The 14,067-nt window shown below is 41.3% G+C and overlaps 1 protein-coding gene across 1 annotated transcript in view; it reads left to right on the top strand.

Annotated features, from left to right (window-relative positions):
• The window catches only part of pkd1 (polycystin 1, transient receptor potential channel interacting), a 68,968-nt gene extending 55,054 nt beyond the window's left edge, over nt 1-13,914 (top strand). The window contains exons 43-56 of the mRNA XM_022755617.1: nt 306-520; nt 603-681; nt 777-883; nt 2,929-3,131; nt 4,278-4,472; nt 4,587-4,726; nt 5,241-5,371; nt 5,669-5,771; nt 5,912-6,037; nt 6,686-6,857; nt 7,018-7,308; nt 8,365-8,499; nt 9,677-9,997; nt 10,206-13,914. Of these exons, the coding sequence (XP_022611338.1) occupies nt 306-520; nt 603-681; nt 777-883; nt 2,929-3,131; nt 4,278-4,472; nt 4,587-4,726; nt 5,241-5,371; nt 5,669-5,771; nt 5,912-6,037; nt 6,686-6,857; nt 7,018-7,308; nt 8,365-8,499; nt 9,677-9,997; nt 10,206-11,201 (3,214 nt within the window). The 3' untranslated portion in view covers nt 11,202-13,914. The remainder of the gene's footprint in view (nt 1-305; nt 521-602; nt 682-776; nt 884-2,928; nt 3,132-4,277; nt 4,473-4,586; nt 4,727-5,240; nt 5,372-5,668; nt 5,772-5,911; nt 6,038-6,685; nt 6,858-7,017; nt 7,309-8,364; nt 8,500-9,676; nt 9,998-10,205) is intronic.
• Nucleotides 13,915-14,067: the final 153 nt, after the last annotated feature.

Raw genomic sequence — 14,067 nt, 5'->3', positions numbered from 1 at the left:
AGAATAATAAAAAGAAAAGGGGAAATTGTTTGTGATTTAGAGAATTGCACTCTGAAAGTGCAAAAATGTCCTCAGTTGAAAATCAAATGAGAAAAAAGGATTTTTCTCATCACTTGTCAAAACTATAAACTCTAATGCCATAATTGTCTCAGCACTGATTCCAGTGTTATAACAACATCATTATTGTTCTCTGAAAAACAACTTGTTGTTTGGTAGAGAGACAGAGAGGAAAAAGACTGTTAAAGTACCTGAATAATTTGCTGAAGTCACACAACATAGTAAACATTTCTCACTGTGTATTTCAGTGTGGAGAGCTGGGGCATGGCAGAGGAGGAGACGGAGGACAGGGATTGGTCAGAGCTGTTGAGTGACGTGTCTGTGGTGGGAGGGGCAGGGCATGGAGCAGGAATGCCAAGGCTGAAAAGGGGTCAGGGGAGCAGGCACTTGGGTGTTGACATGACCTTTAACCCTGATGACGAGGAGGGAACTGACCAACGCAACAAATATTTCACCTCTTCAGGTAACCACAGTAGGAAGCCTTTTTTTCTGCCAGTACCAATAACCTCAGTTCTTTGAGTACATAAACATCTTTTCACTCACAGATGAGGATCTAATCAAACACATCCTGGCAGATAAACAGAACTTCTTTCCTCAGGCTGATGAAAGTGAGATGGCTGACCTGTAAGTTTCACCTCCGACACAAGAAATGCAAAGAATTACCTGCATTACTAGTAACATTTACAGACCTGCTTATGTTTAATTATATGGTGTGTCAGGTCGAGCATTTTGGGAGATAAGACTGAAGTGATTCTCCTCCATGAGCCTCTTCCTCTCGAATCTGACAGAAGGAACCCACCAAAAACTGCTTTCACCTCAAATACAGGTGTGTGTAAAGTGAGTCAGTGTGTGTGTGTGTGTGTGTGTGTGTGTGTGTGTGTGTGTGTGTGTGTGTGTGTGTGCGTGCGTGCGTGCGTGCGTGCGTGTGTGCGCGCGCGCGTGTGCATGTGTTTGGAAGAAAAAGTAATTTATCAAGCAACAAACATCTTACTTAAAGCAATGTGATTGCAAATATTTATACCTATTGTTCCCCTTTAAGATGTCCAGAAGTATGTATGTGTTAATATTGGTTGACTGTTATCAGACCTTTACAAAAACAATTTTCTTTCCTTAATTGAAAAATTTCAACGGGACCTGGTAAGGTCGTATAGTTTGCATATTACCACTGCTTGGTAAATTGCATTGAAATGAATGTGCTCATGCTTTTTGTACCTTTTTGTCTTTTTACCCAAATCTTCTATTCGTGGAATAAAAAAACAAACGGCTTGGCACTTCCTAACCTAAGAAACTATACTATCGGGCAATCAGTATACAAAAAATGGATCCAGAAACCGGCATTAAGTTGATGTGAACTTCTATCTAGACTGACCAGCAAACATGACACACATGTTTTGGTCTGGACTGGTCAGCTCCTTTCAAACACCTTGCTCAGGCTTTAATCATGGCGCTGCAATAATGGCCACACAGCACACAGAAGGATATTGTTGAAGTGGAAGCCACCGCTTACCTCTAAAGACTTCATGATGTTCTTAAACCTGGAGAAAATCAAGCAAAACTTGAGGGGGGCATCTTAAAAATTTGAGTCTGTTTGTCGCCCTATGATTAATTATATTATTAAGTTAAAGACACTACAGGACAAATGAAGCACCAACCACTCTATCAATCCAATCAAATCTCTTACGGTGCAGCTATTTTGCATATTCTTCTAGTCCTTTTTTATCATTGACTTAACCACCATGTGAAAAAAAAGGTTTATTTATTCATTTATTCAAATTTTATGTGGGACCATGTTGGGGTTGGGAGAATGTACAAATGTCAGAAATGAGTCTGTTAATGTTCATTGTACCTGTTAGATGAAGGAATACATTTAACAAAGATAATAATAGTTATACATATTATACATATTGCTTCAGATGGCATATTATTTATTATGACAAATTTTGTCCAAAAACTACAAAACATCAACCTCTGGTGATCCCTTAAATTTAACAGCATTTTAAGTTATAAGAAATTTGATAAGTAACTTTTTAGCTTGTTTGTTACTAGGAGTAAAATCAATGGATTTTTACTTTCATCTTTCGCTTAAGTTTACTGACCCTGGTCCGTATTATTTCCATCAAAACTGGTTGTTCTCTCAGTAGACAAGATAGCTTAGCAGAAAATGTTAGAGAAGTCTATTATGTCCTTGTGTGTGCATTCCTACTACATTGGTTCAGGATTATTTTGTCGAGCAAAATGACAAGGTCCTTTTTGTCGATTGTACAAGAACTTATTTGTGCTGCCTGTTACATAAAATCTGATTTACCATCACAACAACAAAGTCATTGTAAAAGATCTCCAAATTGTACTCCAAAGGTCATCTTAAAGTTATTTGCCTCATGGATCAATTATCTGCAAACCGTTCTGTTGTTACTCTGCTGGTTTACTCTTTGGTCAGATAAGTGATACAGGAAGACATGAACCACCCCAGTTTCTTAGGATAAAAGACAAATTTAAAAGGCACACTTGTTTCAGCATGGGGTCCAAAGATATTGGGACACTATTTATACAGCTTAACCTGATTGTTTTGTTAGTTAGTTATTTAACTTTCAAAGCGTGAAACCTTCCAATCTTATCTTGTATCAAACAATATAATTAAAATGCAAATTCCTTATATTTAAATAGTTGATACTGTTAATTAGAAACATGTATACTCTCAGAAGTCCCTTCCTTTATATTTTAGTTTTTATTGACAATCATTCGTCTTAGTTTCATCTCTAGGGCCTTTGTTTCCTCTTTGGTCTTTTTATTTTTCCTTTTCAGTATTTCCTTTCACAAACCGTTCTTTATGCAGTTCCCTCTCTCCTCTGGCTTTTTCTCTCCACTCTCCAGTTGTGACAGACGTGTGTCGTCCCAGACGGTTCCCTCCCTGGTGTGGGCGTGCCGCCTTGTGGGGCAGCTGGGCGGGGATCGCTCTGGCGAATGGCATTTCGATTTGGGCAGGCCAGGGGTTCAGTCAAAGCATGGCCATGATGTGGCTCATCTCCTGTTTTGCCAGTTTCCTGTGCTCGTGCCTTCTGTTGGAGCCAATTAAGGTAGACACACGAACACACATGTTTATGTTCAGTGATGCTTGTTTTCCACACACTTACTGTTTTCTGCTTTTACATCAAGTTGCATGTTGCATGTTGCTCAATGTTTTGGTTTTACTGTCAGTAACTTTAATGTTTTGGTTCACTCTCACCAGTTTCAGCACCAAACAGCAGGCAGAGTTAGCAACTAGCTGGTGAACACAGTGGAGGAAATTAACAGCTAAAGAGTCAGGTCTTTCCCTCAGGCGTTGGTGGAGCCCAAAAACAGAGCTACAATTGAGTGAATATTGGAAGGCCAAAAATATGACTTTAAATTAATGAGGATTTTTCTGTGTGTGTAGATAAGCAACACAAACTCATTTGCCATAACAGCTTTTATGAGTTGATAATATTGTGCTATGTTTACAGCTTGTTGTGCTAACCCCAGATGGCCCAAAAAATCAGTTGCCTCAACCAGTTGAGGCTGATTTAAATAATTTATGATTCTGCCACTTTGGCACCCTTGAAACAATTAACTAAGTTCCCATATTTTACATTTTACTTGTGATTTGATGATTTGAAGTGTTTCTATCCATAAGAAGATATATTTGTGGTTTTAATAACCAAAAACTCAGTGTAGTTTTACATCTCCTCTCTCAGGCTTCCCTCTGGAGCTCTAGTTACAACAGGTCAGTGAGCCAATCAGAAGAGAGGGGGCTCTGAGAACCAAATATTTGAGAAATATATGAGCTTTGAGCAACCAAATCCTGCAAGGTTTGGATGGTGGGTCCGGGTGGCCAGGTGTCTTTTTTGTGACATCACAAAGTTACAGAAGTCCTGATGGCTCGTTTTTGAATACAGGCTGTGTGCATTTCTCTGTGGACTGAGCACTTTGATACTTTCACAGTATTAATATAGAACCTAGACCTGCTTTATAATCAAACAACACACGGACATCTACCTTTGTACTATATGGGACCTTTAAGGACTCAACACACAGACATCAGGCTGAAAACAATTTTTCTTATTTATTTTTCTTTATTCCGGAAAAGCTGGAGTGCAAGTGCACACACCCAAAATTTCTTTTCACTAAATTCCCATCTGGGTGTGGTCCTGTTAACATTTTGAGGTTTTCGTATTTTTATTTTCACACAATCCTCTGTCCCACAGGTGTTGTGTGAGGCAGTTTACTACGCAGTGTGTGTGCGTCGCCTGCGTCCAGAAGATCAGGATGTGCTTGTGGAGTTCCCCCGTGTGGAGAGAGTGGTCCAGCGGGTCCCTGAGGTGAGACCACCACACGGCTTCGCTCTGTCCCAAGCACGGCACCAGGCCCGCAAGGTCCACATGCTGCACACCATGCTGAAGGTGAGTCAGTAGATATAGATGATGCTGGAGGCTGTTTTTATATTTGTACTGTGTCGTAGATGTTTAAAGCTCTATGTCTCTTGTGATAACAAAATATTTGGTTCCCATTTTCAGAATTTCCTGGTTTACATGTTTTTCCTGTTGGTGGTTTTACTTCTCAACTACTCTGACTCGGCCAAAGACACGCACAGCCTAAGACTGCGCACTCAGCTGCAACAAGCCCTACACACACCTGAGTATCACAACATCAGCAGGTACACACACACACACACACACACACACACACACACACACACACAAACCTCATAAGATACTGTGCTGTTTCCAATAGAAATGTGTTTTTTTTAAATGTTGACCTGGACCTCTTCTATTAGTATGCTCCTGTGAGATTAACATCTCATTTTTCAGTGACCTTCTAATTGTGTGCTTGTAATACTTACTTTCAGAATTTCTTTGGTAAACATACATACAGTGTGTCAAGCTATTAAAAAAGATTTTTTGGCAACTTCCATGACTGAGCACCACAGGAGAAATCCTGTGGGCTTTTGAGACTCGACCTACATGTGCTATTTTATTCAAACCAAGAGAGAACAAATTTTCAAAAAGTGTCTCAAGTGTCCATGAATTTAGTTTATTTTGAAAAGAGCAGAACTAGAGTTTCTTCTAGTCAAATGTATGGTCATCCTGTGCGCACACAAACGTCCTGTATGATTTTCTTTGTATGTTTGACAGCAATGTGTGTGACAAATACCCTGATTTGTCTTTTAGCCGAGATAATGTTTTGATGTGGCTGAATGAGTCCCTGTTGCCACGGCTAGTGGATGACTCTGTCCTCTTGCGAGACACAGGAAGTGTGTTACTCGGCACGCTGAGGCTGCGACAAATCCGCGACACACGGGGTGAGACTGAAATGTGGTCACTGAGGCTTCATTGATCTGACAGAAACTCTCTCTAACTTATTGAACCATACACATGAAAAAAATCTTTTCTTTATTCCTTTATGTTTTTCTTTCAATTCTATTGAGTAAAATGCATCAAATGTTTCATGTGTAGCATCACAGGTACTCCAGTTATTTCTGAGCATCTGTTTACTGAACTCATTCTCTTCCATGTTTGAATGAACTTTTCAGGGGGGTGATTAAGTTGGGCAAATTTGATCTCAGTTTGATCTTGTTGACAATTTCTCCCATTTGCAGGTGGTGCCAGGGCAGGAGGCAGTGTTTGGGGAAAGGGCTGGTTTACCTCTCCAACTAAAGACGCTGAGGATTTCACTGCTTCTGGTGCTAGCGATGCGAACTGGTAAGAAAGGGATTGAACACCTGGCTGTAACAAAGCAGCCGTTAAGTTAACTTTTTGGCCAGATTTAGTGTTTGTTTAACATCTGGTTTTCTTTGATGTGTCATGTTCTCTTCTGCGTATCCTCCCACTCATCTTTCTAGGGTGTGGCGTTTGGGTCAAGCGAGGGTGTATAACAGCATTGACGAGGTCCACCAGCTGAACAGAAGCCTGGAGGAGGCCGCTTCCTCCTTACAGCAGCTGCAGCAGCTGCACTGGCTCGACTACAGGTAGTAAACAAGGAAGGAAAAAAATCTGGAAATAGGAAAAAAAAAACTTTTAGGTTTTAAGAAATTTTAAATTAAAGTAGAAGACAGAACTGAGCATAACAACTTCATAGTGCTCAGCCGGATATTAAATGCATAAGTCAAGGCAATAAAATCATTAAAAACATGATTTAAAAGAGGAGTTGACCAGATTGTTCCACAGTCCAGGGGCCAGAAATAAGGGAGTAGAGATGGGGACTTGATGTGCATGTGCACACAATTTCACAATGATTGGAATAAAACAGAACCATGCATACTCAAGGCTTTATAAATCTGGAATGGAGTTTTAAAGTCCCTGTAGTGCAATTGGCCCTATGACTTAGTCATTAAAAAGTTGCACGAGAAAAATTATAAAACATCAAACATTGAAATGAAAGACAGAAAACAGACAGAAAGAATGTGCTAAGAATGTGGGCCTGATTTCAACAACTGTTCTGAGAATAATAACTGATGGGAGAAACAAACCTCTAATCCTGTTCATACCACAAAACTGAAATAAAACTTCCTGTAATGGAAACACCCATCTTAAATAAGATAAATAAAATATTAAAGTTGGTTCCAAAACAGGAAGTGACTTGGCTCCTGATCTTATCTTTATGCATGTGTTCCCAGGACTCGTGCTGTGTTTGTGGAGTTCTCGCTCTACAACATCAACACAAACCTCCTGGCTGTCTTCTCCTTCCTGTTTGAGTTCCCGGTTTCTGAGCGTGCCCAATCCAGTCTTGACCTCCTTGTCATCACTCTGTGGCCAATCACAGGCCTGGATCTGCAGCTCCTACTCACGGTAACCCCTGGCAACCCCTCTATCACTCCCAATAATTACGATAATAATAACTATTATTACTATTGAGCCCTTTGGTGTAACTGAATCCTTCCCCCTGTCTTTGGCGTCATTGTTTTGCCGACACATCTCCAATGAAACTTTGTGATTCCTTGTTTTCCAGATCGTCCTCCTCGTCTTGGTGTTGTATTTCCTGGTGCGGGGGATCTTGGGATTCCTCAGAGAGGGCTACAGGTACCTGCTGTCAGCCTGGAAACTCCTGGGCATCTGTAAACTGACTCTGGCAGTGTCTGTGTGCGGGCTGCACCTGAGCCGCTGCACCATGGCCACGCAGCAGTGGGCGTCGTATGTGATGCAACCGCGGGACGCCTTCACAGATTTTCACCCCCTGGCCAGGCAGAGTCAAATGTACACAGTCATGTCTGCATTGCTGTTGTTCATACTGGTGCTCAAGGTAAGAGAGAAAGACAGAGGGCTGATTATAAATATATTAAAGGATAGAGCTTGTTTATTACAACTTTGGTTCTGTTTAGTAATTCTGGTCATCAGTTCTGTCAGTAATAATGACAATGTACTTGACAAGTTATCACTAAAAAGAACAACCATAACAGTTTAAAGTATTTATGTCGATATTTCATATTTTTACTATTGTCACTAAATTCCATGAAAAGAAAAAAACCAACAACGAATTGATCCAGCCAGCAGGTTTCATCTGTGTGTCTGCAGCTTGATAGAACTTATTCCTCTGTGCCATAGCGCTCCATTGTTGTCCAAAAGCTGCTGAAAACACATTAGTGAGCCACATAGTTGCACTGCACTTTATTTGAAATACTGCTGGATCAAATGTGTATTAATCCACAGCTGAAACTAGTCCCCAGCAAATATTTACTCTTGTTTGAGTAAGATATTCTTAAAACTACAGTACCCAAATGTTGCTTTCTTTTTAGAAAATAAAACTGTAAATTTGTGAGACATTATTTAAAGATTTGTGTCGTCAGTAGAACCAATGGGCTTGGTGCTGAGAGTCACAGATGAGGGAAGTCGAAGGGTACTGGGTATTATTGAGAGACTCTTACCATTACAGGTGTGCTCAGTTTGAGTTTTAACTCCAGATAAAGTAATTTAGCTAATTTGGCTAAACTGTAAGGTTGGTGGTTTGATACCCAGGCTTTGCTCGTCCTGTCCACGTGTCCAAGTGTCCTTGAGCAAGACACTGAACCCTTAATTGTTCCCAATGTGAGTCTGTGCAGGATTAAAGTCTTTTGACAAAAGCATCTGCTGAATAAATGTTATATAATGTGTACAATGTTATCATTACAGCTAGAGGTGATAGTCATGACTATGAAAATAAAATTTTTCATTTATTACCATTAATACATTTTTTATTTTCTCTCACATATTTTTTTTCTCTCTATCCCCCGTCCCTCTCTCGCTTGCTCTATCTCTCTCTCGCTCGCTCGTTCTCTCTCTCTCTCTCTCTCTCTCTCTCTGTCTCTGTGTGATCATGCAGGCATCCCACCAGTTGCGGTTTCTCAGAGAGTGGGCCGTGTTTGGCAGAGCTCTCCGGCGCTCGTTCTGGGAGCTGCTGGGAGTCGCCCTGGCGTTACTGCTGTTGATGCTGGCTTACTCACACACAGGACACCTGGTCAGACTTTTTCTCATGTCTGTTCCTTCTGTTTCTCTCACTGAGCCTCTCCTACACACACACACCAAACATACTGTAAACTTGTACATTGAATATTATGTACAAGTGTACAATTGTGTACATAACCTTGTGGTTGTTTATCCTTTCATGCAAGGCTGTGTTTGATTCTTATGCCTCCAGTTCACTTTCTTTACAGTAGATGGAATTTCCAATAAGCATTCACTTTAGTACAGACTGAATAACATGGCTTCATCTTTATTACTAGACCACAATAACAGCCTCACTGTTGTGACTGCCAAATATCTTTTCTAAAAGATATGATAATATTTATGCAGTGTTTACCAAGTCTTGTCAAGTTTCTAAGTTTGAAATATATAATACCAGAGGAAGAGTCTCCGCTGTGTACATGATAACACAATAATACCCAACAGCTTGTTTTTTTTTTCTTTTATTGGACCTTTACTTAACTAGCATGTTCCACTGAGATATAATGTGTGTTTTTGAGACAGCCCTGCCAGAATGGAAGCATAACTGTTGTAGTAATAATGTTACATGAACTATGACTAACAGAGGACAGAAGACTAAAAAGCATGTAACAATATAGTGATTTGATAAATAAATAATAATGATAGATGATGGATAATGATAAATAGAAAAGAATATTTCTTCAACAGAGAACTATTGTGTCACTGTGAGCACCTCCTCTTTACCACAGAGTATCACAGGCCTTACTTTGCTCCTGAGTGATTTTAAGCAGGACAGTGTAAAAAATGGTTTCAAAAAGTGGCCTTGATCCATCGATCCACGTCTGTAACAGACCTATTTCCAAGTGTAGCTTTCCAAAATTCAGCTAGATTCGTTCACCGGGAGCTTGAAGAAGAGGTCAATACTGTATCTTTACAATATACCGCCACCATCAGGTCAAAATTTTGTCCATATTAGACGTGGTCACAGAGAGAGTTCTTGCATTTTTGTCTTCGTACCTGACATATCAGTGTTTTGCTTACTTGCTGGAACACACTGTTTTTAGTCCTGGATTTCTGTCAATTTCACAGTTCTTATTTTTTTTTCATTTTATTTCCTACAATTTTTATTATTTATTTTTCCAGTATTTTTTGAAGCACTTTGAGGAGTGATCTGTTTGAAACTTTTTTCTGCTCTCTCTCCTTGACTCCAGCTCTTCCACTCTGTATTGGATGGCTATGGCAGTGTGAGCTCCGCCTGTCTGTCTTTGTTGGGTGCTGGTGGGCTGTTATCGTGGCGTCCCGGCTGGACGATAACCGGTCCCTCTAGCACCATGTCTTCACTGCTGTTCCACGCGAGCTTCTCTGTATTTCGGCTGGTGTTGCTTTGGTTGGTCACTTCTGTGCTACTGAGGAACTACCGCCGTGCACGAGCAGAGCTGTACCGTCCGGCTGTGGATCTTCAAGACTACGAGATGGTCGAGCTGTTCCTCAGACGACTCAAAATGTGGATGGGACTGAGCCGGGCCAAGGAGGTACATTTCCTGTTTCATCTCTATAACAAGTGTTCAGGAAAGAAACACAATGAAGGTTTTAGAGATTCTATTGGGACAAAATATGAAAAGATTGATGGTAGAACACACTCTATTAACGTCTTGAGTTTCTAGTCCTATTTAGAAAGAAACACATCAGTTCCCATACTTTTCCCCTAATCTTCCATCTTCTCTTTCATCCTCTTCTTAGTTTCGTCACAAGGTGCGTTTTGAAGGCATGGAGCTGCCACCATCGCGCTCGTCCTCCACCAGCGACTGTAAGTCCCTGTGCTTGCCACCACTAGACGGTCCGGACTCTCCACCTACACCAGACAGCGTCGATGCCGGCTCCGAGGCCTCATGGCGTCCGGCCTCCTCCAGCCCCTGCAGCCTGACAGAAGCCCCGGGGGTCAGCTTGGGGCTTGGGTTGGGCCTCGGCCCAGGAGTGGTGGTGGGAGGTGCCAGTTGGAGGGAGAGGGAAGAGACTGAAGCCTCGAGGCTGCTTCCTACTCTTGATGCCCTGCTGCAACAGATTGACCGTGTCACCATGGCAACAGAGGATCTGTACCACATCGAGTGTAGACTGGAGCAAGCCCAGAGGAAAAGGTGTAGAGGGAGAGAGAGAGCAGGCGGTGGTCAGGCAGGGAGGAGTGAGGCAGGACAGAGGGGAAAGGGGGACGACAAGGACTCTGCTGGATGGAGAGAGCGAAAGAGTGGCAAAGAAAAACACAAAGGGATCAAGAAGGTGAAAAAGGTGGCTAAAAGTGAACTTTCAAAGGACTGTGGAAAGACTGCTGCCAACCCCAAAAAGACTCCTGTAGCCACACCTATTCCCTTTTTAAAGCCCAGACCCGTCTCTGCCTCTACACTCACGCCCGCTCCTCAGTCATCAGCCAAGTCTTCAGTCAGTGCACCTCCACCCACACCAGTCAACAATAAGTCTGCTTGTGATTCCTCTCTCCCTGTCTCATCAGCAAACACTCCCCCTACCCATGTCCCACTGCCCAAAACACCCACCGCACCTTCTTTGCCTTCCACTCCTGCCCCTCCCACAGAGAGAGACACCCTCCCCTCCTCCAGCCTGTTTAACCACCCTGCTCACACAACCACCATTCCCACACGCAAGCGAAAACGCAAGCCCCCACCCCTCAAAAATAAGGTGCACCCCAACTTAGACAGGCACGGCACTGGACACCCCAAATCCTGAGGACTCTGCATGGAGAGAAAAACAGAAGTGAAAGGCGGAAGAAAAGAATGTGGGAGTGAATGTTGGGTTAAGGACGAGAGGAGGACGGGGACAGCAGGTTTTGTCCCCAGGTGCCCCTCTCTAAACCCAGGGGAAAGGAAGAAAACAAGAACAATCACAGAGACTAAGTTTGGGGAAATGAAAGCTGAACAGAAAGCAATAAAATAAGACTTTGCAAGTTTACAAGAAGTGATCCGTCCAAATCCCAGTTCAGTTCTCTCAGAAACAAGGTGCAGGCCACCGGATGCTAAGTGAGCTGGTTTAAACACCCATGTAAAGGTCAACATTTAAACCAAGAAATACACTTATTCTTTATTTCCCACAGACCCAAACTGACCCCTGACCCCACACGACCCTGGAGGTCGCGTGGGGTCGCTGACAGGAACACATGAGCGTGTTCACCAGAGGACTTAACGAACTGAAAGCAGACAATGCAGTCAGTCTTTTTGTATATCTCAGAAAAAAAATTGTTGATTTCTCAGTTATGTTGTTTGTCCACATATTTTTATATTTTATATTTCGGTTACCATGGGTACTTGTGGCCTGTCTGAAAACAGTCATGTTTTATGGTTTTGAACACGAATTTGCATATGGGCACACACAGATATATACGCACATGCAGGTTAACATGCATAGAAATAACACTGTAGTTGCAGACACGCTAATGGTAATGTGTCGTACACTTCAGCCCACTGAGCAAGAGGAAACAAACACACACACACACACACACACACACAAACACAAGACTGTTGGGATCCCAGCAGCTAGTTCTTCAGGGTGCAGATATAACCACCTTCTCCATACTGATCCAGGTGAAAGGCAGATAAAAGGTGACGGGAAGCCATGAGTAGTGACAAGAGGGAGTAGCAAGTGGTCGTAGCACAGAACAAAGTAGCGTATAGTGTTCGAAATAGGGAATAAAGAAGAAAAGAAGAATGGTGCTCAGTGGAGAAGTTTGGTTATAGATAAAAGTTAAGGAAAAAATAGGGTTTTGCCTTCACTTATTAACAGTACTGAACATTTACACAAGTTCTCCCATCATAAAGCTATATTGACTCCCAGTCTGAGTGTCTTCTAGAAATGTTTTTTATTGTGTTGTGTTCGATATGGTTGATTTAAAAGCACTTTTGTTCAGAAGTAGATTGTTTTCTAATGGGGTGTGGTGTAAAGTAATAAGCTTGGTATCCAAACCAATAGAAAAAGCTTCACTCATACTGTATCTTGACTATAAACGTTGCCAAAGCTTTTGCATCATTTATGCATCCTGAATTGTTACCATGCCGAGTAATTCATTCATTCATTTTGTACTTAGCACTTTATTTTCCAATGGAGCTGATATCCAACGCCATATTTAACTCTTGTGTCAAGTTTTCATTTAATACCTTAACAGCTACATTATAGAAACACTCTAGTAAGTATTATCAAGGTATTAATAGTTTGTAGTTGTCTTGTGCTTTTGTCTGGTCTTTGTAGTGTTGTTGTTTTTGTCTTATTTTGATCAACGTACATATGTACTTCCTGTGTGCAGTGGGCAGATCTCAGGGAACCCACCCTTTCCCCGAAACCTGGAAAGATAACCAGGAAAACCAAAAGGAAATGATGTATTTTGTGGTTAAATTCTGCCACTGACGATGACTTCTAGCCTGTTCTAGACTTCAGCACCCTTCTTCTCTCAGCCAAAAAGTGGGACGTTACGTGTCAGCTCCATTTTCATGGGATTTTAAAGGATATGAAAGAGGACTGATTTTGCAGAGGTACTCATAGGTTTACTAAAGTGTGATTGAGGCTCTTTTTTCTCCCTATTCCAAACAGACCCCATCATTACACAGCACAAAGCATAAAAGGGTTTGATTTTGAATCTTAATCTCACCTATTTCTTGGCAAATAAGTTGCACAAGATTTTCAGAGTTTCAGGATCTCACTTAAAGGAATGAAAAAAAGGCCCATCTTCTTCTGTGTGTGTATATTTCTGTATATATTGGTGCTTTGTTTTGTATATATTTTTGCTTTTCATGAGCAGTATTGTTTATGTGCTGCAGCGGCGTATTCATAGGTCAAGCACTGGTGTTGCAAACCCAAACGTTTTACATTTCTCCAGTTTAACTGAAGCACTACAGCCAAAGCTATCAATGTATTTAATATAAATCTTTGTTCACAATTTGCCAACTAGAAACAGGAAGCTCAGCAGTGAACAAATAATGCCTCCACTGGCCTTCATAGTCCTGCTCTGTGTGTACCATATGTAACAATATAGTGCCAAAGCTCACCTGTGTGTCTTCTAGCTGCCTTTGTGTTGTACAATGCATTTTGTTATAAAGCAGTGTTACATATTTGTCTACGCCCTTTTTTGTATCTTATATCTGTATTTTGCAGTTGTAGCACTTCTCATGCTTTTGCACTTGACAAAGTCAAATAAAGAGTTTGACAGCTGAACTGTGCATAATGAAATGGTTCTGGTGCTAATTACAAACATCACTAATACTTATTCTCCTGCCCAGTGCTAAAGGTTTATGGTCTGTTATTGAGTGGCCACTAAATGTTACATAAACATCAACATTATATCATGAGCTTTTAGTTGATATGGTGAACGGTTGCTTATTTACACATCCAACAGTTATGGAACAACAATATCATTCATGTGGAGTCATGTTTCTGTCCACCTGATTAATCTCAGTCCAACATTCACTCTCATTCAGCTCTGTTTGTGGTCTCCACCAACTCCTGAGGGAAATGTAATAAAAAATAAAAAAAGTTGCTAACTGTGTCTGTCTGCTGTTAAACACTGATCTGGAACTTGGTGTGAAGCTGCAAATTTAGGTGACAGTTC

The sequence above is a fragment of the Seriola dumerili genome, unplaced genomic scaffold, assembly GCF_002260705.1.
Source record: "Seriola dumerili isolate Sdu_G_001 unplaced genomic scaffold, Sdu_1.0 BDQW01000230.1, whole genome shotgun sequence".
In the NCBI taxonomy this organism is placed as follows: domain Eukaryota; kingdom Metazoa; phylum Chordata; class Actinopteri; order Carangiformes; family Carangidae; genus Seriola; species Seriola dumerili.
The sequence above is the reverse complement of the archived record's forward strand: the minus strand, read 5'-3'. Positions and strand labels throughout refer to the sequence as shown.